Source organism: Primulina huaijiensis, chromosome 13 (assembly GCF_012295235.1).
Source record: "Primulina huaijiensis isolate GDHJ02 chromosome 13, ASM1229523v2, whole genome shotgun sequence".
NCBI classification, from domain to species: domain Eukaryota; kingdom Viridiplantae; phylum Streptophyta; class Magnoliopsida; order Lamiales; family Gesneriaceae; genus Primulina; species Primulina huaijiensis.
Window position 1 is genome coordinate 14,105,655 of NC_133318.1, and position 23,865 is coordinate 14,129,519.

The window sequence follows — 23,865 nt, forward strand, 5'->3', positions numbered from 1 at the left end:
AAATCATATCCTCACTGGCAGATTTTTCGATTTCTTCCATGTGAAGATCAAAAGCTGTTTGAACAGATGATTTGGCACCATGATCTTTTGGTTCTTCAACGAGTTTACCTTTGCCTTTTTCTGAGGAGGCAGGTAGCACGGGTCGAAAAGCAGAAGACCCTGCAAGAGATTCTCAAATTACAACTCCAGTAGAGGGTCTGAGGGTTTGAAATGAAGCTGAAGTAGTTGCAGTAGGAATGGATGCGGGGTTTGAAGAAGGGATAGAGACTGGTTTGGATGAGGTGATGGTTGGAAAAACTTGTCTCAGAGGAACAGTATCAAGATCAGTAAGGGCTGATGTCTTCTTGATATGGATTGTGGTTCGTGGTTTCTTGTTGGTTGGAGTGTTAGGGAGTGAGGCTTTGGTCGGGGCAGCGGATTCTTCAGATATGGTTTTATTGAAATCAGTCAAGACAACAACTCTTTTCCGCTTGACTTTCTTATGAGGTTCTTGAGCCTCAACTTGAGTATCACAAATCTCCTTTTTATGGCAACAAACTCTGCCACGGTTGGTTTTGGCCTTAATGCAAGCACGTTGTCAGCATCGGCCATGGTAACATACGATCCATCATGTTCCGACGTAAGCAGAAAACCAGCATCCTTCAACAACTTGCTGATTTGGACAGCAAAACCAGTACCCTTTCTTAAAATCATGTCCTTCATGATTTTGAATAAGAAGCGACTCCAATCAACTTTTGCTTCAGAAGTGATGGCCACCATCACTTGGACCTTTTCCTTGGTCAATTTATCGAAAGTGCCAGCTTTTACTAGAATTTCCTTCGCAACAATATCAGCGAGTACTTGGTACTCTATTTTCAGAAGCTTCTTAAAATAGGAGGGATAAAGCTCCTCTCCAGAAGCCGAGAAGGTGGCAAGAGCAATAGACATTTCCTTCTTAGTAATAACATAACATTCAAAGTTACCTGAGAATGGGAGAAAGAATGTTGATCCCAAAAGTACAGCATCGGTGGTTATTGACGCATCTCCCTGAGAGTATACAATCTTTGCATTCGCAATGGTTGCTTTTGCATAGAAATCCAGGAGGGTGGTCTTGTTAATAATTGCGGGTGATTCCAAAAATTTTCTAAGACCAGATTTCTCAATGGCCTTGAACATTTTAACGAGATTTTCATCCTTGATGGTGAGTACTGATGCAAAGTTGACTTGATAAGCATTGAGTGTATAGGCTCCAGCCATTTTCCTATAAGTGAGAAGGATTCGAAGTAGATTTTGTAGTAGAAAGAAATTCGAGAGAAAGAAATAGCAAGTATGCAACAATATGTAACGTAAAAGTAAAATGAGAGAGAGAAGAGTCGGTTAAATTCAAAATGTACAGCGGTCAGTGAAAACATAGGGACACGTGTCAATATATTTACGGTGAGATTTGAAAAGTTAAAAAATGAGTTTCAGTTGAACCAATGATTTTTAAAATTTTAAAAATCAATAAAAAGCGGGCTGTCCAAAGTGGTTACTAAAAAATTCAGAAGATGATTTGTCGTTTTATGATAATATCTATTGAAAGTGATAAAGTACAGAACTATATCCAACACTTTTGACAAATTCAAGTAGAGACATTGTTTTATCGAAAAGACAAATCTCTTTCTGTTAATGACTTGAAATGGAAATATCAGTCACAATTAAACAATGTTCGTCCTAAATTAATGCAAATAAACAAATATTAAATGTGAAGATTGAAGATCGGAGGAAATAACAGATGACTTTTGATATTCTTCCAATACAGAGGTGAATAGTCAAGTGACTCTCCAACTAGCTTGAGGATAATTACAAATACATGCAAAGACACAAACTAAGTCATTTTAAACATTTAACAAATGGATAGTGCAAGCAGTTCATCAGAGTCTGCTCCGAAGTCGAATAAAGCAAGGGAGTTCCAAAGACAACTTGCGACGTCCCGTAAGAAGATGTTTGAAGATATCGTTCTTAATAGGATGAAGACTTGGAACAAACTTCTGGATCTGTAGACTGAATAATCAGTAGTTACGACAAATCAATTAAACCAAGAACATTTCGAAAATAAGAAAACTCAGTCTCAGGAAGAGGTTTTGTAAAGATATCTGCTGCTTATTGATCAGTAGGGACATATTCCAGACGAATGTCCTTCTTCTGCACATGATCTCTAATAAAATGGTGTCTGATGTCAATGTGCTTCGTTTTGGAATGAAGTACTGGATTGTGTGTAATTGCTATAGCACTGGTATTGTCAGAGAATATGAGTGATTCAGAGGCTTGAACTCCATAGTCCTTAAGTTGTTGTTGTATCCAAAGTAATTGAGAGCAGCTACTTCCATCAGCAAGATATTCTGCTTCTGCAGTAGACGTGGCTATGTAAGTCTGCTTTTTACTGAACCAGAAGATCAACCTATCACCAAAAAAATTGACAAAAACCACTGGTGCTTTTTCTATCCAGTTTGCAACCTGCATAGTCAGCATCTGAATATCCAATAAGATTGAAAGAGGAATCCTTGGGATACCAAAGGCCGACATTTTGAGTACCATTTAAATATTTCAAAATTCGTTTAGCAGCAATAAAATTCGATTGCTTATGGTTAGAATGAAATCTCGCACAAATAAAAACAGCAAACATAAATATCAGGTCTACTGGCAGTAGGATATAACAATGAGTCAATAAGACCATGATACCGAGTTACCTCTATTGAAATTCCACTTTCAACTTTATCAAGTTTAGTAAATGAACTCATTGGAGTGAAAGCAGCAGAGCATGTTTCCATGCCAAACTTTTTCAGTAGTTCTTTTGTGTACTTAGGATGATTTATGAAGATTCATGTATCGAGTTGCTTAATCTACAGTTCTAGGAAGAATGTCAATTCTCTCATCATGCTCATTCCGAATTGTTCCTGCATTATCTTAGCCAACTTTTCACACAATTTAAGTTAGTTGACTCAAAGATAATATCATCAACATAAATCTGTACTAACAGAATGTGCTTATTTTTAACTAATGTGAATAAAGTATTGTCCACGGTGTCGATGTTAAAATCATAATTGACAAGAAATTGTGAAAGAGCGACATACCAAACCCTAGGTTCCTGTTTCAAACCATACAAGACTTTGTGTAATTTAAAGACATGACGCGGTAAGAAATGATCAATAAAACCTGGGGGTCGTTCAATATAAACTTCTTCTTGCAGTAGACCATTTAGGAAGGCACTTTTTATATCCATCTGATAAATTTTTAAGTTATTGAAAGCAGCAAATTCTAAGAATATTCTGATTGCTTCAAGCCTTGCTGCTGGTGCATAGGTCTCATCATAATCTATTCATTCTTCTTGTCTGAAACCTTGAGCCACCAGTCTTGCTTTATTTCTAACAACAGTACCTTCTTCATTTAGCTTGTTTTTAAATACCCACCGAGTTCCAATAACTGCTTGATGAGATGGTATAGATACAAGAAACCACACTTCATTTCTTTTAAATTGATTCAGTTCTTCTTGCATAGCTTCAATCCAACTGGGATCCAGAAGAGCTTCTTAAATCTTCTTTGGTTCATCCTGAGAAATAAAATCAACATGAATATATTCATTTATCATTTGCCTTATGTTTCTTAATGGAGCTGCTGGATTTCTAATAACCAAAGATGGAGGGTGTGATTTTCTCCAAACAAAAGGGTTTGAAGGGATTTCTTCCTGATTTAATGGATTTAGATCATGCTCAGGTAAAGCAGTAGCAGGTTCTGGAATGTCAGTTGCTGGTTCTGGTACATCCTGTGTCTGTACAACTGGTTCTACCATAGGAATGTCTGGTTCTGGATTTTGAGCATCTTTGACACTTGGTTCTGCATCATCTTCACTATCCAGTTCCAGATGAATTCTTTCTAATCTGTTACTTAGATTTGACATGTTAGAAATTTCAGGAGCACTGCTATCTTCATCAAAGACGACATGAATAGATTCTTCAATATTAAGAGTTCTATTATTGAAAATTCTATATGCTTTGCTTACTGCTGAATATCCAAGAAAAAGTCCAACATCTGATTTTGAATCAAATGCTGATAAATAATTTTTACCATTATTATGCACAAAACATCTACAACCAAAAAAATGAAAATATGATACATTAGGATTACTCCCTTTTCATATCTCATATGGAGTCTGATTATGCCTCTTGTTGATCATGGTTCTGTTTTGTGTATAACACGCTGTGTTGATTGCTTCTGCCCAGAAGCGCTGAGAGATGTCGACATCTGCTAGCATTGTTCTATCAGCTTCTTTAAGAGTTCTGTTTCTCCTCTCAGCTACTCCATTTTGTTGAGGCGTTCTGGCAACTAAATATTCATGATGAATACCTTGTTCATCCAAATATAACTCAAGAATTTTGATAGTAAATTCAGTGCCCCGATCACTTTTGATTTTAATGACAGAAACTGATTTTTCATTTTGAATCTTTTTCAGAAGCTTGATCAGGATGCCACTGGTTCGATATTTTCCAGCAAGAAAGATTACCCAAGTAAATCTAGAAAAATCATCAACAACAACAGGAGTGTATTTCATTCTCCCTAAGCTCATGATAGGGATTGGACCAAACAATTCCATATGCAATAATTTCAAACATCTTGATGTTGATTTACTACCTTTATTCTTAAAGCTAGATCTTACTTGTTTGCCAAGTTGACATGCAGAACATACATGATTCTTAACGAAACTAATATCAGGTAAACCATCAACTATATTCTGCTTCTTGAGATTATTGATTTACTTGAAGTTAAAATGATTCAATCTCTTATGCTATAACCAATGTTTATCACTTAGGGAGGCAACTAAACATGTAGGAACATTAACATGATCTTTGTTCAATGATACTTTGTAAGTGTTGCCTTCTCTCTTTCCCGTTAAGACTATAGACTCATTAGCATCTTTAACTGTGCAGGTGTGCTTCTGAAAAGATACTGAGTATCCATTATCGCATAGTTGACTAATACTAATTAAATTGTAACAGAGATTTTCAACCAAGAGCATATCATTTATAGTAATATTACCATGGATAATCTTACTCTTACCCACGGTTTTACCTTTTAAGTTGTCCCCAAAAGTTATCTTTGGTCCATTACAACTCATTATTTCTGAAAGTAAACTCTTTTTCCCAGTCATATGTTTGGAACATCCACTGTCCAGATACCATGTAGAGCTGCTTATCTTGGCTTTCCTCTCCTGTTCTTGCAAACACAAGTTTTAGTAACTGGTACCCAATCTATTTGGGTCCAAGCCTTATCAATTTTTTAGGAACCCACATTTGTACAATTTTAGGTGATCTTGTACTTCGGGTATCCCCAGAGGTGCGTCCAACAGAAGGTCTATTAATGTTATTTCTAACAAAATGCATTTTGGGATGTTGTTCTTCCCTTCTGTTTTTATCGTATGGTCTGTATATCTTCTGAACTGGTCTACAATTATAGTACTGGTAGTTTCTAACCTTCACAGAGGGTTGTCGTCCTGAGTTGAATCCTCTACTGGATCCAGCACTCTGATGGACTCTACTCTTAGGTTCAACGTAACCCAGACCATAATGTTTACTTTTGTTCATCTGGTCTACAAACCTTTCAATTTGAGCAGTTGGTACTTCTGGTTTATGTACCATACTGTATTTAACAAAGTGAATGTATTTCCCTTTGCACATATCCAGATTTGGCTTTGTACTTGTTTCAGAAGTGATTTCATCATTACTGAATCCGAGACCACTCCTGTCTCCAGATTGCTTCTGTAATTCTTGCATATTTTCTAATGAAACAGAATACTTATTCCATGCATTCAACAGTACCGATAGCTTCTGATTTTCAGACATCACCGTCTGGTAATCTGCATTTACTATGTCATTATCAGTTCTCAATTTACTTATCTCAACTTCTAGATCACTGCAGCTGTTTTCTTTCAAGCAAGTGAACTTACTGATTTGATCTTTCAAGTTTTTATTTTCAATTTTAACTTCCTCCAATGACTGAGAAAGTCTTGAGTACTCTTCTACCATATCATGCAATGCTTTAACTAAATCATTTCGTGTAAATTCATTAGAATCAAAATCAAATACCTCTCTAGATGTCGAGGCTGATTCAGTGTTTGCCATGAGACACTTGATTTCTTCTTCATCACTATCGTTGTAATGGTCATCTGAGTTAGAAGACTCAGAGCTAGAATATGCCCATTTGGATTTACTTTCTTCAGCAATCATTGCTTTGCGGTCTCTTCTAGATTTCTTATCATTTCGCTTGTACATCTTCTTCTTTTGGTCATCCTTCTTAGGTTTTGGCCAGTCAGCAATAAAATGTCCAATTTTTCCACAGTTGAAGCATGTCATATCACCAGGTGGTGATTATGTTTTGAAGTCTCGATTTGGACTTTGGTATGCTCGGTGATTCTTCTTCATGAATCTTGAAAACTTCTTCACGAATAGGGACATTGCATCATTGCTGATTTGTGCAGCAGCAGCAGGCAATACACTTGAAACAACTGCAGCAGTAGCAGTAAAAGTAGCAGTAGCTGCAAGAGCCTTGGTAGGTGGATTCGACAAGGACTCTTCTCCACTTCTTACTTCCAATTCAAACTCATAAGCTTTAAAATCTGCAAACAAGTCATTTAGCTCCAACTTGTTCAGATCTTTTGAGACTCTTATAGCCATTGTCTTAACATCTCATTCCCTGGGTAAAGCTCTCATCACTTTGAGTGCCACTTCTCTATTGCCAAGTTCCTTTCCCAAAGCTGCTAGTTCATTTACTACGCTGCTAAATCGCTCATCAAATTCGCTTAGAGTTTCTCCAGCTTTCATCTTAAGATTTTCAAACTTTTGCATTGCCACATACATCTTGTTTTCCTTTGCCTGTTCATTTCCTTCACAAATTTGGATGTGTTTCTCTCAGATCTCTTTTGCTGTAGGACACATTTTGATTTTGCTGAAGGTATTCTTGTCAAGTGTTTTGTAAAGAATATCCTTAGCAACATTGTCAAGATTTTCTTTCTTCTTGTCCTCGCTTGTCCATTCACATTTTTGCTTTTCAACCATTTGTGGTGCACCTTCAGTAACAGCAATAGCTGTATTAGGCTTTAGAATTTTCAAAGGACCATTTGTGATGACAAACCACATATCATCGTCTTGGGCTGCAAGATGGGCTTGCATCCTAATCTTCCAATCATCGAAACCCTCCTTTGAGAACATGAGGACTTTGCTGAAATGTGCCATTTCTGTTGTAGATTTTCAGAACAAGAATAACCTTCTCTGATATCATTTGTTGGGGATCGATTTAGAGTTTAGAGGGGGGGTGAATAAACTCGTTCTTTTCTTCGACGTTTTCGCAATGGTGCTAGAATTCTATTAGAGATTATAGCTTATCTTGTTCGAATATATTTCAAGCAGATCACAATAACTTGTGCGGAAACGATCTGATGGTTTGAGGTGAAAACAATAAAACAGTATGCAGTAGACAGTAGTTGTTTCTGAAAGTTCGAAGATGAAATCTTCTACGTCTCCCCTTCTTCTGTTTCTAAAAGGTATCACTAAAAGACTTTGGCTTTTACAATATAACTCTTGTGCACACCCACTTCAGTAGGACTTACCCTTCGCCTACTGAAACTCTTAGTTTCACAACACAATATAATGAATACAACAAGGTTCTGGAAAAGACTCTTTTCCAGATTACAAACTATTCTCAATAAGATGTAATAAGGTGAATAGCTTGTGAAGAGATAAAGAAACAACAGCACAAGACGATCTCGGAAGATCAGATATCTGCTATAAAGAGTGTGCTGCTTTTCTTTATATTGAGCTTGAAGATAAAGATTAGTTCTTAATTGCTCAAAACAACGTTGGAATGATAGACAGAGAATGTGTTCCTAGTTAATAATAATCATTGTTTTCTATATTAGATTGATCCTTTAATATATAGAAATCTTGAATCCAACTTCTATAAACAAAACGGCTTCTTTGACTCTGAGTGAATCAGCTTTATCACCGAAAAAAAGTCATGCAGAAAGCTTCAGAATAATCAGTCTTTGTTTTATACCAAAACTAATAAGGCGTGTTAAAAGTCTTCGTACATCATTAAATGGTGCAATTAATACTAGTACTATGTAAGGTAACGGTAACATTAAGACTTGTAATGATCAAACGAAAGACGTTAAGTTCTACTTCTGCTTAGGCTACGTTCTGCTTCTGTTTTTGCTAACCGTTAAGTTTAGCTAAGAAATACTTGATAAGTACTGCTTCTGTTTAAGCAATACGAGTGCTTCTGCTATTTTTATTTTCCTCTGTTTTTACTATCATCACCTACTGGTTTTGACTCTCATCACCACAATTAAAGTAAGTCTAACAAAGATCCTAGGTTTCTATTTTATAGATTTAAAATTTTCATGTTAATGAGATTGGGTTTTGGGCCTTTGGGTTTAGGAGAAATTGGGCATATTAATCTTAGGTAAATTAGGCCTAATAACACCTATTTAATTTAAAAATAAAATTTTATAAAAATTAATTTTCAAAAATAATACTTTTGGTCCTTAAAAGTTCCTTGTTTGCGCAAAACCGACTTCCCGAATAAAATCTTGCTCGTCTCGTAAAATAATTTGGACTCTACTATTTTTAGAAAAATTTAATCATATTAGTAAGACTTGAAAATACTTCTTGAAAATATTTTATCTTGGTCGTCTCCGGTCTCTTTTCTCATCCTATTATCGAATATTCAGATAAAATTTTCAATTTTCATGAAATCATGCAATTAGACCTTCCATCATATACTATGTATTATTTAAACATTTAACATCAATTAAATGAAACAATTAAGCAATTTAAATCATTTGCATGATGTATTTTACGTGGGTTGACTTTTGGACGTTACAAATCATCCTCCCCTTAAATAAAATTTCGTCCTTGAAATTAAGACTTACCAAATAGTTCGGGGTAGCGACTCCTCATCTCTGACTCATTCTCCCAAGTGGCTTCTTCCTCCGAGTGATTTAGCCACTGGACTTTGACCATTTTTATTACCTTGTTCCGCAACCTTCTCTATTGTCTACCCAAGATTTGGGTAGGCCTCTCCTCATATAACAGATTTGGTGTAAGTTGTTATGGCTCAAAGTTCAGTACATGTGAAGGGTTTGACATGTACTTGCGGAGCATCGATACGCGGAAGACATTATGAACTCCTGCGAGATTAGGTGGCAACACTACTCAATATGCTAATGCCCCCACTCTTTCGAGTATCTCAAATGGTCCGATGAATCTCGGACTAAGTTTGCATTTCTTGGCAAATCTCATAACACCCTTCATATGTGCTATCTTTATAAACATGTGATCACCTACTGAAAACTAGAGATCTCGTTTCCTTTTGTCCGCGTAGCTCTTTTATCGACTCTGACCAGTTTTCATTCTGTTTCGGATCTTAGCGACCATTTCTGTGGTGTGCTGAACTATCTCGGGTCCCATCGTATCCCTTTCTTCTACCTCGTCCCGATGGATAGGCGATCTTCATTTCCTTCCATAGAGTGCCTCGTATGGAACCATTCCTATAGATGACTGATAGCTGTTGTTGTAAATGAACTCCACTAGAGGTAGTTTCAGTTCCCAAGTTCCTTGGAAATCGATCACGCAAGCTCGGAGTATATCTTTTAAAATTTTTATGACTCTCTCGGACTGACCGTCTGTCTGAGAATGAAATACGGTATTGACTAGTAGTTGGGTTCCCAAGGCCGCATGTAAACTCTTCCAGAATGACGAAGTGAATCGTGTGTATCTGTCCATGCAGTCTGACTATCTCTCGAATAAATAGCTCTGTATACTGTGTCATGGAAAAATTTGTCTTCACTAGTAGGAAATATGCTGACTTAGTAAGGCGGTCCACTATTACCCAAATGGCATTGAATCCTTTCACCGTCTTTGGAAATCCTACCATGAAATCCATAGTAATGTTCTCCCACTTTCACTCGGGAATGGGAATTGGTCGAAGCATTCCCGCTGGTCTTTGATGCTCTGTCTTCACTAGTTGACATGTCAAGAATTCAGATACAAAGCGCATAATATCTCGTTCATTCCCGACCATCAATATAAAAGTTGTAAGTCCTTGTACATCTTTGTACTTCCGGGATGAATAGAATAAGGGGTACTATGAGCTTCAGTCATAATGTCAACTCTAAGTGAATCACCACTAGGAACCCATATCGACCTCGATGCTTAACAATGTCATCCTCGACTGAATATAACATGCTGCCCTTTGATTCATCTCGTTGTCTCCATTTCTGCAATTGCTCATCATTAGACTGTCCGGCTCGAATTCTATCTCGCAGAGCGGAATGTACTGTCAATGTAGTGAGATTAGGGGCCTTTTCCCTAGCGTAAATATCAAGATCAAACCGCTGAATTTCCATTTGTAGAGGCTTCTGTACTGATAAATGGGCCAAGACTGTATGTTTCCTACTCAAAGCGTCTACCACTACATTAGCTTTCCCGGGGTGATAGCTAATGTCGCAGTCGTAGTCCTTTACAAGTTCTATCCATCTTTTTTGTCTCATGTTCAGCTCCTTTTAGGTGAAGAAATACTTGAGGCTTTTGTAGTCCGTAAAAATCTTGAATTTCTTTCAATACAAGTAGTGCTTCCAAATTTTCAACGCAAAAACAACTGCTGCAAGTTTAAGGTCATGCGTCGGATAATTCTTTTCATTTACTTTCAGCTGTCTAGATGCATACGCTATGATTCGTTCATGCTGCATAAGGATTGAGCCCAATCCTAGCTTTGAAGCATCGGTGTAAAACACATATTCCCCTTGTTTTGTCGGCATCGCTAGAATTGGCGCGGTAGTGAGTGCATGCTTCAACTGATCAAAGCTATTTTGACATTCCGGTCCCCATAAAAATTTCGCATTTTTCTTCGTCAATGATGTCAAGGGTACTGCAATGGACGAAAAACCCTTGATTAACTTACGATAATAGCCAGCTAAACCCAAGAAACTGCGGATTTCCATCACAATTTTAGGCACTGGCCAGTACTTGACTGACTCGACCTTAGATGGGTCGACCTCTACTCCCTCTTTTGACACGATGTGGCCTAAGAATGCCACCCTCTCTAGCCAAAACTCGCAATTGCTGAACTTTGCATATAATTTCTGATCTCGTAACACTTGCAAGGTCGTCTTCAAGTGTTGCTCATGCTCCTCTCGGCTCTTGGAATAGATCAAAATTTCATCGATGAAAACAATAATAAACTGATCGAGGTACGGTTGAAACATGTGATTCATGAGATCCATGAAGATCCCCGGAGCATTAGTCAATCCAAAAGACATCACTAAAAACTCATAATTCCCATAACGCGTTCTGAAAGTCGTCTTGTGTACATCCGTCTCTTTTACTCTCAGTTGGTGATATCCAGATCGTAAATCTATCTTTGAAAATACCGAAGCTCCTTGAAATTGGTCAAACAAATATTCGATTCGGGGTAATGGATACTTATTCTTTACTGTCGCTCTATTCAGTTCTCTATAATCAATGCACAATCCCATTCTCCCATCCTTTTTCTTAACAAATAGTACTTGCGCGCCGTATGGAGAGAAACTAGGGCAAATAAATCCCTTGTCTAGCAGCTCTTGAATTTGATCTTTTAATTCTTTCATTTCAGCAGGTGCTAGGCGAAATGGTGCTTTAGATATCGGCACAGTACCGGGCATAAATTCAATAGAAAATTCCACCTCTCACTCTGGTGGGATACCAGAAACATCATGAGAGAACAGGTCTGGAAAGTCCTTGACAACCTCCATGTCCTCGATCGATCGACTGTCAGTAGTGGGTACAATATAATACTGGCAAGAAAACCTTGACAGCCTCTTCAGATTAGCTTCTTTGCACGGATGCATGAAATGAAATGCAGCATTTGATTGTTTTGTGCAGCCTCAAAGATGAATGCTTTCCCATTGGACGGTCTAATAGATACTGACCTCCACCGAAAATCAATAGCGGCCCAATTCAGTGTGAGCCAATCCATGCCCAAAATAATATCGAACTCGGGCATTGGTAATACAATGAGGTCCGTCATATAACATTCTTTTGCAATTTGAGTTCCACATTCTTAACCATGCTTGTAGAGACCATATGTTCGCCAGAAGGCACTGTAACTCTGAATCCCAACTCTACATCCACTAATAAGATTTCCAATTGCTTCACAAAGAATTCAGATATGAAAGAATGCGTAGCTCCAGAATCTAGCAAAGCATAAGTAGCTACGTCTGCTAACAGAATTTGTCCTGTAATAAGCGTATTGTCTGGCTCCGCTTGCTCGGTATGCATAACGTAAGTCCTTCCAGTAGTAGGTCATTTAAGCTTTGGGCAATCACCAGCATTATGCCTCATTTCTCAGCACTTGAAGCACTTGTAGGTTCCTCACATGCACTTGTCGTAGTGATGGCGATCGTACTCCTTGAAAAGTGGCTTCTCAGCAGTCTTCGGGACGTTTTCTTTAGGTGGCGGTCATTGTGGTTTGTAATGTCCTGGCCACTTCGGTAGTTCCGTAAACGGCTTCTTGTTCTGCTAACTTGATTGTTGGGCATGGTTCCTCTTGCGCTGCATTTCCTAGTTAATATCCTTCAGAGTTTGATCGGCTCGAAAAGATTTAGCAACAGTAGTAGTATAGTCAATAGGATCAGTCAACATCACGTCTCGATGGATCGTCGGCCTTAAACCATCCAATAAGTGTCGTAGCTTTTCCGCAGCATCATTGGCAATTAAGGGCACAAAATGACAACCCCTATCAAACTTCTGTACAAACTCAGCAATAGTAAATTCCCCCTGGCGGAGACTCATCAACACTCTCTTCGACCTCGAACGAACGTCGGTAGTGAAATATTTATCATAGAATATCCTCTTGAAATCCTCCCATGTCATAGTCGCTAGATTCACTCCTCGCTCCGCTGCCTCCAACATAAGAAAGCGTCGCCTTTCAGCAGATAGATAGTGCAACGAACTCGGTCAGCGTCCGCCATATCCATATACCTAAAGATCACCTCTAAAGATCTAATCCATCTCTCAGCCACGAATGGATCAGTAGTGCCAGAAAAATCAGCGGGATCCATCCTCCTAAATAGCTCATAGACAACTTCCGACCTGACCCTCGCACCATTTCCCACGTGTTGCTCTAGTAAACGAGCCATACCAGCTAGTACATGGGCACTAGCATCCTGATTTGGTGGAGGCTGTAGAATCTCCTCCTCCTGCCTATCCTCGTTATTACTACGAAGAATCCGTCTAAGAGGCATCCCTGTACAAATCGTCCATACCATGTAACCAACATACATTTAACATTTTAAATGAAACATGCATCTAACCTCTATATCATGTATCATAAAAGCATTTAAAGTTCAGTATATAAAATCTAAAGAGTAAAAACTCATAGACTTGAGGCTTGACTTCTTGAGTTTCTCGGAGTGGCAGTGACATAACCCTTTGGGGATCATTGGCTCTGATACCAACTGAAACGTCCACTACTTTTTAACTTTAAAATCCTACTAATTTTTATTTTTTTTGTAAAATTCGAAACTTGAAATTTAAAATAACTTAACATTTCCGTCGTCCAAAATAATTTAACACTTGAAGTCTAACGTAAATAAAAATCTCTAACTCTTTAATTAACCAAAAACCCTACATTGACCTCTAACAAGATCAAACTATCCTCAAAATAAAGCATGAAAATCCCTTATTAAATCTTTAACAAAATCTTAAAAATTTTAACTATCAAGCTAATGCAGAAAATAATGTCCCTCGGGAGTGTACTGCCGAACTCGATCCACTCAAGTGTCAACGCCTCCCTCCATCTCATTTTCACTTGCAACATTCAAACCTAGTGAATCTAATGACTCACCGCGTTCTAAACATGTGTAACAAATAATACATATACAATCACATGCATTAAATTCATACTTTTATTCAAAATACTAGCATAAATTTGTAAGCATATTTTAATCATAAATCGTCACATCATAAAGCTTTCCATAATTTATCATTTTGGGTGAAGTTTGATCTTTGAAAGTGACTAGTTGTATCATCTGGTCGACTGATCAGTCTTAGCTTACCATTGCGCATTGGGACAGGCACTAGGCACCGATGAAAAATGGAAATACGATCGTTGGGCTCCCTCTGAGGCCTTCTCCGGTAAACGGGCTCCCTCTAGGCTTTCTTTCTCACGATATTCCCAAAAATCATATATCATATCCTTTTTGTCACAGTCAATTCACATCCTTCAAAATATTTTTTCTTTTCTTTTTAATCATAAAATATCGTCTCCTTTCCACATTCGAAAAATATCATTTTAACAGTAAAAAAATGTACATCTTTATCATAAATCATAAAATCTCATATTTTCATAGTAAACGTTTTAAAATATCATTTAGAATGTGTTATGATTTTTCGGGACACTACCAAGCCTTTTTGTACTATCTGGGACGTAAAATGACCATTTTACCATTGGACTCTAAAATTCTCGATTTTGACTTTTTCTCACTTTTGTTGACTCTAGATTATCATAAATAATTATTTACGCTTAAATTTGACTTTCAGTATTTTTATTTAACGTAAAATCGAGCTTTTTGATTTAATTCTTTAATTACTAAACCGTGAAGCGTTTAATTTATAAATTAATTCAAACTTAAATATTTTAATCCCAAACTTTAATCATAGCCTTTTCATACCTAAACTAACCTCGTGAACCATGAATCGACCCTCGTGGACCATGGTTCAAGCCCATCCCTTCACCAAGCCAAAATTTGAACCCTAGCCTACCCATATTGAGTCACGGCTGAAATCCCTCGATCCACCACCAATCCATTATGGACCAGACCATTCACAGACCCTCCTAGACCCTAACCAACCTAGCCTAACCAACACGAACCATCCCAAGCCACTGTCAAAACCCTCGCAGCCCTATTCCTCTCTCCAAGTCGCGGCCCTCATTCACTCGAGCCACCACGAACCACGGCTACACCAGGCCCTGCTACAACCCCTAGCCATCTTCCCTAGACCCTACAGGACCAGCCTAGAAAGCCCCAACCCAGCCGCGAGCCACCCTAGCCACAGCCTTCCATCCGCGTGCGTTGGGAAGAGTCCTACCCCTTGTGGACTCTTCCCTAGCTGCTATCCCCGAATCCTAGCTTTTTTAGGACTCTTCCTAACCTTAAACCACGTCCATCAAAGCCCCTACACGAGCTCGGACCGAGCCGCACGCCGCCATGCACCAAGCCGGGCCCAAAATCGCATGGCCCTCCCATAGAAAACCCTAGGCTCGTTTCTTCCTAGCCATGCTCGACTCCAGCCCTCGTGTTGTCCGTTAACGACTCTTTTCTCGTCCCTTAAACACCTCTTATTGGCAGCGTGTCCTTAGGAATCATAACGTTTTTCAAACAAGCATAAAATCATCAAAACTTTGAAAATATTTGTTCTATTGTTAAACGAATTGTGTTTAAATATTTTTCATGAAAAAATAAATAAAACAAGCATAAAATGATTTGAATGGTGCGTCAAAGGAGTTTAGAAGCTTGCCTTTGCATTTTAGAACGCTTGAATATACAATCCTTGGCATGAAGAGCGAAAAAGGAAGAACGGTCGACGAAGACTCATTGTTTTCTCCTCTTCAAAATCTCAAAAATATGGTGTGTGTTGTGTGTGAATTTTTGGCTGATATGAGGCTTAGGAAGACCGTAGATTTCTATTTTATAGATTTAAAATTTGCATGTTAATGGGCTTGGGTTTTGGGCTTTTGCGTTTAGGAGCAGTTGGGCCTAATAATCTTAAATAAATTATACCCAATAACACTTATTTAATTAAAAAATAAAAGTTTATAAAACTAATTTTCAAAAATAATACTTTTTGTCCTTTAAAAGTCCCTCGTTTGCCCAAAACCAGCTTCCCGACTAAAATCGTGATCGTCTCGTAAAATAATTTGGACTCTACTATTTTTAGAAAAATTTAATCATATTAATAAGCCTTGAAAATACTTATTGAAAATATTTTATCTTGGTCGTCCTCGATCTCCTTTCCCCAGCCTATTATCGAATATTCGAATAAAATTCTCAGTTTTCATGAAATCATGCAATTAGAACTTCCATCATATAATATGTATCATTTGAGCATTTAAAATTAATTAAATAAAACAATTAAGTAATTTAAATCATTTGCATGCATGTGGTTTACGTGGGTTGACTTTTGGACGTACACTACTAGACGCTCTTACCATGATTCGATGGGTATAATCAGAAATGACTTCTGAAATTTTTATCAAGGTGTTGATGAAAATAATGTGGCTAATTAGGATAATCCCAAATAAGAATAAATGTTGTTCTAAATCACATCGAGATGTGAACCTACGACTAGCTGTATCATTATACCATTGAGTGTCACATAAGTATCGGATTCTGTGTTCCCGTTGAGAAATTCAAAGCTCAAAGAGTTGAATTTGGCGACTTATAGTTTGTTGGAGATCAACAGGAAGCTTATAAAGGAGTTTATAAGTAAGTTCCATAAGATGGAAGAAATGAAAATTAGCTTAATTGCTAATTAAGGAAGGAGAATTGAGTTGCCTGTTTCAGTGAAGGAGTTCACTAAAACTAGCAGCTACCCAATATAGTAAGTGAAAATTTTAATCTTCGAAATTTTCGGTTTTCATTATATGAACAAGACTTATATCCTTGAAACATCGACGCTTTCGGATCGTCGATCGGGGGTACAAGGAGTTCGGAATCATTTATTTAGTGAATTTGGAAAATGTTGGTTAAGATCATTCTTAATATGCTCAACATAATCTATGATTTTGGTTTCGAAAAGTTCGAAGCTGGCTTGGTTGTCAGTGACACCATATGGTGTCTTTGATCAGAAATTCAAGAGACCTTCCCAATGCTTCAATATCTTCTAATATGGACTCAATGGGAGAGATATCATTAGATTTAGGAGAGAGATTCGCCATATTGGCGATCTATTCTTGCATAGCTTGAATGCGAGCAGCTTGTGCTTCTATTTTGTCGTTCGGATGAATAAAATCAAGGTCAGGAAAGGGACAAGCTTTAGCAGAAATTAGTGCAAGTCCAGTATTGGGCCAAAGAACTGCTGAATGAACAACCTGAGCCTGAATAGGATAAGTACGTGGAATGTCTTCATTCGCAACATTTTCAGCAGCAGGTACTTCTCCAGATGGCTGAGGAAGATCAAATACTGGAACAATGGGCACATCAGTAGTCTCTAGAAATGGAGAATTAAACTGATTGGGTTCACTGAAAGAGGAGAAGGAGAAGCTAAAACCTGATCACCAGTGGTTTGATCCTGTGGAGGATCAACAATCAAATCATCAGTAGAGATAGCCAATTGAGAAATGGAATTCACAACATCATCAACATTGGAAAGAACTAAATCTCAAGTTGATAGCATAGAGGAGGACTACTGAGATTGAGCAACAATAGCAACAACAATCGAGAAAGTTGGATGGGTACTAAATGTAGTTTCTCTTCTCATCGCACTTCTCTCAACTGACTTGACATTGAAATACACTGTAGGTCGAGTCTTTTCAGAAGATCTTGGAGTAAACTCTGTTTCCATGATAGTCACACTCATGAACGTAGTAGATCATTGCTGAGTTGTGGTATAACTACAGCATTGTGGAAGCGGTGTAACTCTGGTAATCATAGTTGGCTTTTAGAGCAGTCAAAATCTAAATTTGCTTAGAAACTTTTAGCTTTTCCAAGATATAGGCTCTTATGGTCATGGTGGTAGCAACAACATTTTTCCAAGCCTGAGAGAACACCATGTCCTCGAGCTTTACTGCTTTGCTCAACTTCTTCTTATTTTTTCTCAAAAACAGCAAGCCTAGATATTGTACGGAATTTTACCCAATCATCAACATAATTGATATCGTGATTGGCAAAAGTATCAATTTCTTCTTAAGACCTTAACCATGATGGTTCTTGGATTTTTATTCATTGACAAAGTAATGGGTAAAGCAGCAGAGCCTTCAGAGAAAGTTATGATCAAGCACTTACAACTAGTCCAAAATTAACAAACAAGGTGCCACATGTCAACATGTACGTGGTTATTTTCAAATTTCAAAATTTACTGATCAAAGAAAATAAAAGAATTTTAAAAGTTTTTAAAAAAATTAAAAGTTTTTATAGATGTCGGTTGTCCTTAAATAGTTAATAATAATGAGGAATCAAACTAAATACACCATGTGATAAAGGTTGTCGAATAGAGATCTGCTAAAATTCAATAAATGCTTCATTTTAGCAAACCCTCATGTTTATCAGTGTAACCAGTAGATCTATATTCAACAACGTCATGCTGAATTTAGAAGCATGATTTCCCCTAAGATCAAGTATAAATTTCAAAAAAAATTAAGATAGAACAATTAATCCTAAAATATTTTTAAAACAAGAAAACTTAGCCTCAAGAAGGGGTTTTAATGAACATATCAGCAGCTTGTTGTTCAGTAGACATATATTCCAGTCTAATATCTTTAATCATGACATGGTATCAGATGAAATGATGTCTTACATCAATATGCTTGGTTCTGGAATGCAACATTGGATTATATATGATCGCAATCGCTCTTAGGTTGTCATAGAAAATAGGCGATTCAGATGCTTGATTTCCATAATATCTTAACTACTGCTTAATCCACAAAAATAGTGAACAACAACTTCCAACAGCAAAATATTCAGTCTCTGTTGTTGATGTAGCAATGGAGGTCTTCTTCTTACAAAACCAAGATATCAGTCGATCACCAAGAAATTGACATGAACCACTTGTGTTTTTCTTGTCTACTTTTCACTCTTCATAGTCGGGGTCTGAATACCTAATTAAATCAAATGAGGAATCTTTTGGGTACCACAATCCAACATTCTGGGTTCCTTTTAAATATTTTAGAATTCATTTAGCAGCAAGAAAATGATATTTCTTAGGTTCAGATTGAAATCAAGCAAAATAGTTACGACAAACATTATATCAGGTTTACTGACAGTTAAGTAAAGTAAGAATACTATGAGACCTCGATACATAGTTACCTCTACCGAAATTCAGCCTTTTGTCTTTATTGAGTTTAGTTGATGAACTCATTTAGGTCGCTGCTGAAGAACACGTTTCCATTCAAAACTTTTCTGCAACTCCTTGGTGTACTTCACCTAATTTATGAAAAATCTATATTCCATTTGTTTTACTTGTAATCTAAAGAAGAATGTCAGTTCTTCCATCTTACTCATCTCGAATTTATCTTGCATCAACTTAGAAAATTTCTCACACAACTTTGGGTTAGTAGATCCGAAAATAATATCATCCACATAGATTTTCATAAAAAAAAATATGATCATTTTTGGTAAATTTAAATAAAGTATTGTCTACTGATCTGATTGTAAATTCATGTTCAATTAAAAATTGAGACAGAGTATCATATCATGCCCTTGGTGCACGCTTCAAGCCACACAAAGATTTATGCAATTTTAAACACATGGTTCAGAAGAGCATGATCAATGAAACCTAGAGGTGGTTCAACATATACCCCCTCTTGCAGCAAACCATTTAACAATGCTCTTTTGATATCCACCTGAAATACCTTCAAATTCTTGTAAGCAGCAAAGGCAAGAAAAATTCTAATGGCTTCTAATCAAACTAATGGTGCAAATGTCTCATAAAAATCTATTCATTCCTCTTGTCTGAATCTTTAAGCTACTAATATAGCCTTGTTTCTAACTACTAGACCATCTTCATTTAAATTAATTCCTAAATATCTATCTAGTGCCAATTACTCACTAATGATTAGGATTGGGTATTAGATACCAAACATTATTCCTCTTAAATTGGCTTAGTTCATCCTACTTGGTTTCTATGCAATTAGAATTAGTGAGGGCCTCATCAATTTTCTTAGGTTCTACATCATAGATATAATTGCAAGCATATATTCACATAGCATTTTTCTCCTAGTTCTGAGAGGAGCAGAAGGATTACAATTACTAATGAAGGAGGATGAGTTTTATTCCATCTACAACTTGGTTATGAGAATGTACTGTTTACTAGTGTTGGATCAAGATCATTATGTTTCGGGATATTTTCATTTTCCTCTTGAATATTTTGATTAGTAGGTGCTTGATCCTGTCCTCTACTGATTTCAACTACTGGTTTCATTTTAGGAACATCAAGTTCAAGATACTGAATAGACCTTTTTGGCACATCGTCTTCACTATCTTATTCTAGATGAATGTCATCCATTCTAATATTCAATTCATTCACGTTTGATTGCCCAGACGTACTAGAAGATTCATAAAAAAAAACTATATGCACAATTTCCTCAACACTTAGGGTTTTCTGATTAAATACTCTAAAAGATTTATTGATTGTTGAATAACCCAGAAAAATATCAGAATCTAATTTTGAATCAAAAACAATTAAATGATTGTTATCATTGTTATGAATATAACATTTATATGAGAAAACATGAAAATAAGACATATTAGACCTACTCTCATTCTATATTTCATATGATTTTTTTCCAGCTTTCTTGTTGATCATTGTTATGTTTTGAGTGTAACAGACAGTGTTGACTACTTCTACCCAAAATCTTTGATCGTTGAGAGATGCTTGAGTCAGAAAGCATTGTTGATTATGCTTCCTTCATTGATAAGTAGTTCTTGCTTCTGAAAACTCATCTTGAATTATTGGTTAGAACAAATAAACTTTCAAAGCTTTGTTAGTAAATTCAATACCTCAATCATTTATGATATTGACTACTGAAATAGATTTTTCATTTTGAACACGTCTGAGAAATTTAATCAATTGAGAACATGTGTGATCTTTACCGCTCAGAAATAATACCATTATAAATCTAAAAAAATCATCAATGATATCTAATGTAAATTCCATTCCCCTAATCTCATTACAGGTATTGGTCCAATTAGATGAGCAGCAACCTCTTAAGCACTCATCCTAGCAATATTCTGGAGATTTTGGTGAGTTTTTGTCAAGAAAAACATCAAGGAATCGTCCTCCATTCATCCTCCACGTATCCTCATGCCGATATTCGTTTATTCGAGTGTTTAGATGCAAAGGCATATTCTAAACCTTTCTTAATGCATCGATCAAGTCATATATGTGTATTTGATGTAAAACATGCATGAAAAACGTTGGTTATATGTGCAAAGTTTGATGGATTATTATTTAAACAATTTTTGAAAATTTTGTGTCACCGAAACTCATCACCCTTTGTTATTTCAATTTCTACGACTTATAGGTTGGTTTTCTGTAAACATTTTCTTCATATGATTTGTAGCACTCTGTGTTACCTTCAATTCGATATCTAATTCGTAATTTTATGATAAGAATCGAGGGAGATATGATTTTTATCGTAAAACTGCACAAATTGTGAAATTTTTGTTCACCAAAACATGTCGCCCTCTGTTATTTCGATTTCTGCGATTTATAGATCGGTTTTTTGGAAACGACTTCAACATATGATTTGTAGTACAATGTAATACCTTCGATTCGATATCAAATTCATAATTTTCTGATTAGAATGAGAGAGAAATGATTTTTATCGTAAAACTGCTCAAGATGTAAAAATATGTGTATGTTCTTCATGCTTTCTTAAGTTTTTTGTTGCAGGCTTCGTTGGGATCTCCTGGATCTTTGCTGCTGTGTTTGGATATGATTTATGGTGTGTTTAGATTTTGCTAAGTGATCTGGTAGGGGCTGGAAGTGGTCTGGTACAGCAGAAGCCACGGGATGAAGTTTTGTGCAGGTTATGTGATGTAGGGGCTGTCATGGTTCTAAGGTTTTGGGGTTTAGGCACTGGTTCTAAGTTAAAAAAGGCTTAACCATGGTCTTACATTATGTCTAAGGGTCGAGTCTAGAGCCTGGTTTGGGTTCGGTTCGAGTCGGTTTAAGCGTGGAGTCGTTAGAAGTGCATATGAGTCGTAGCGCTTTTTCTTGGGACAAGCTTTGTTTTCTATGGATCGTAGGTTGTTTTAAGTTGGTTCGATTATGGTTTGTGGCTGGTTAGGTCTTGGACAGTAGTTAAGATGTCTTCTAATCATGGTTCGAGTCCTGAGTCGTTCGGTAAGTCGTAACCTATTTTAATTAATTCGGGAATCGTACGCGTCCGAGTGCATCTTTATGACTATGTTTAATTAGTTAATTTTTGAGGTTGGGGCAGCATGTCCAGAGCGTTTCAACGAATCCTACGACGTTTGTAAGTATGATTGACGTGAACAAATATTTTATTTTGAAGGTATGTGATTTGTCTTATGGCCACCCGGTAAAGCATGACTGGGGATTTATGATTATATGATTGGAAAGTGGTAAAGCATGACCGGGGACCTCTCCACTCGATAAAGTATGACCGGAGATTTATGTATGTGGGAGTGGACATCCAGTCGAAAGGCTGTGGTGATATTTTTCAGCCCAGTACTGTGGTTTAGTCTGATCAGGAAATTTATGTTATAGGCCACTTGCTTTGAAACATATTTCTACGCAAAATTATGTATGATATGATAGAAGCACTTTTATGAAAATGTTTATACATTTATGGCACGTCTATGCTTATGTATGCTCAGCTTTTACTACGTACACGCTACTTTCAAATGCATGAATTTTATTAAGTGTCACTTGTTATTTGTGCTTTATGCTTGTTGAGTCTTTATGCTCACTAGACTTGATCGATGCAGATGATAATGCTTTTGAGAGGGCAGGAGGTGCTGACCAGTGAGCTTGCTCGAACTGTATGCAGTGCAAACTCAAGGACCGTTATTGTTATGAAAGGGTCTTATGCACGTTAAACATTTTTACTCTGATTTTATTAATTCGCGTTTTGTTGACAATCAAGTATTTTCTTATGCTCGTTTTCGAATAATACTTTTTCAGTTGTTATGAATGATATTTTTATGCCCTGGAAATATTTTTTATTTGGACTAATTTCAAGAATTTAGTCAAACATTTTATTTAATTCAGAATGCGATGGTTTATTTTTTAAATAAGAAAATTTTTATTTTTCAACAAATTTTATAGTAGCATTAATTATTTAGCACGTGATGTTAGTTCAATTGGTACCAGTACTTTAAGAATCTAGGTACTTAAACATGGAGGTCGTGGGTTCAAGTGTTGAGGAAGCCGAAAGGAACCACTATCCAAGGGCTGAGAGCTCATGCTTGATGCCATGATTCTAAAGATAGGATGATAGAAGTTGGTTCAAGAATTCAGTTCATCTATCACTCCTGATCATTTCCACCACTGCAGTTCTTTCATTCTGAAGTCTCTTGAGAAGTTTGATGAGCTGGGCAGCTGTGTGATCCTTGGAACTCAAAAATATCATCCATGTGAATCGGGAGAAATCATCAATTATGACTAGGGTATATTTCTTTCCCCCTAAGCTCATTACTGGTATGGGTCCAAACAAATCCATGTGAAGTAGTTCCAAACATCGAGCTGATGAGTTCCTTCCTTTATTCTTGAAGGTTGATCGAACCTGTTTACCTAGTTGACAAGCATTGCAGATTCTATCTTTTACAAAATCAATATTACGAAACCAAGATACCAACTTAAGCTTGCTAATAATGGCAATAGACTTGAAATTAAGTTGATTAAGCCGTTTATTCCATAAACAATTTTTATTTCCATTTAAGGCGATAAAACAAGTAGGTGCATTTAATTTGTCATCATTCCATCTCACCTTATATGTGTTCTGTTCTCTAAGAACAATTAACATAATATTTCCAGCCGTAGATTTAACCGTGTAGGTGTGTTTGTGAAACTTAACAGTGTAACCGTTGTCACATAGTCGACTTATGCTAATCAAATTGTATTCTCACTCTCA

At 36.8% G+C, this 23,865-nt stretch overlaps 1 protein-coding gene across 1 annotated transcript; it reads right to left on the reverse strand.

Annotated features, from left to right (window-relative positions):
* Positions 1–6,698: 6,698 nt before the first annotated feature.
* LOC140991245 (uncharacterized) lies at positions 6,699–7,244 on the reverse strand. The gene is made up of 2 exons (XM_073461182.1): positions 7,005–7,244; positions 6,699–6,884 (listed from the first exon to the last, which is right to left on the reverse strand). Exons 1-2 carry the CDS (start codon positions 7,242–7,244, stop codon positions 6,699–6,701), a joined length of 426 nt encoding a protein of 141 aa, XP_073317283.1.
* Between the last annotated feature and the right edge of the window lie 16,621 nt (positions 7,245–23,865).

Coding starts and splice junctions, on each gene's coding strand:
- LOC140991245 (XM_073461182.1), bottom strand. CDS start 7,244: ATGGCACATTTCAGCAAAGTCCTCATGTTCTCAAAGGAGGGTTTCGAT. Junction 6,885..7,004: donor AGAAAGAAAATCTTGACAAT/GTTGCTAAGGAT, acceptor GGAAATGAACAG/GCAAAGGAAAACAAGATGTA.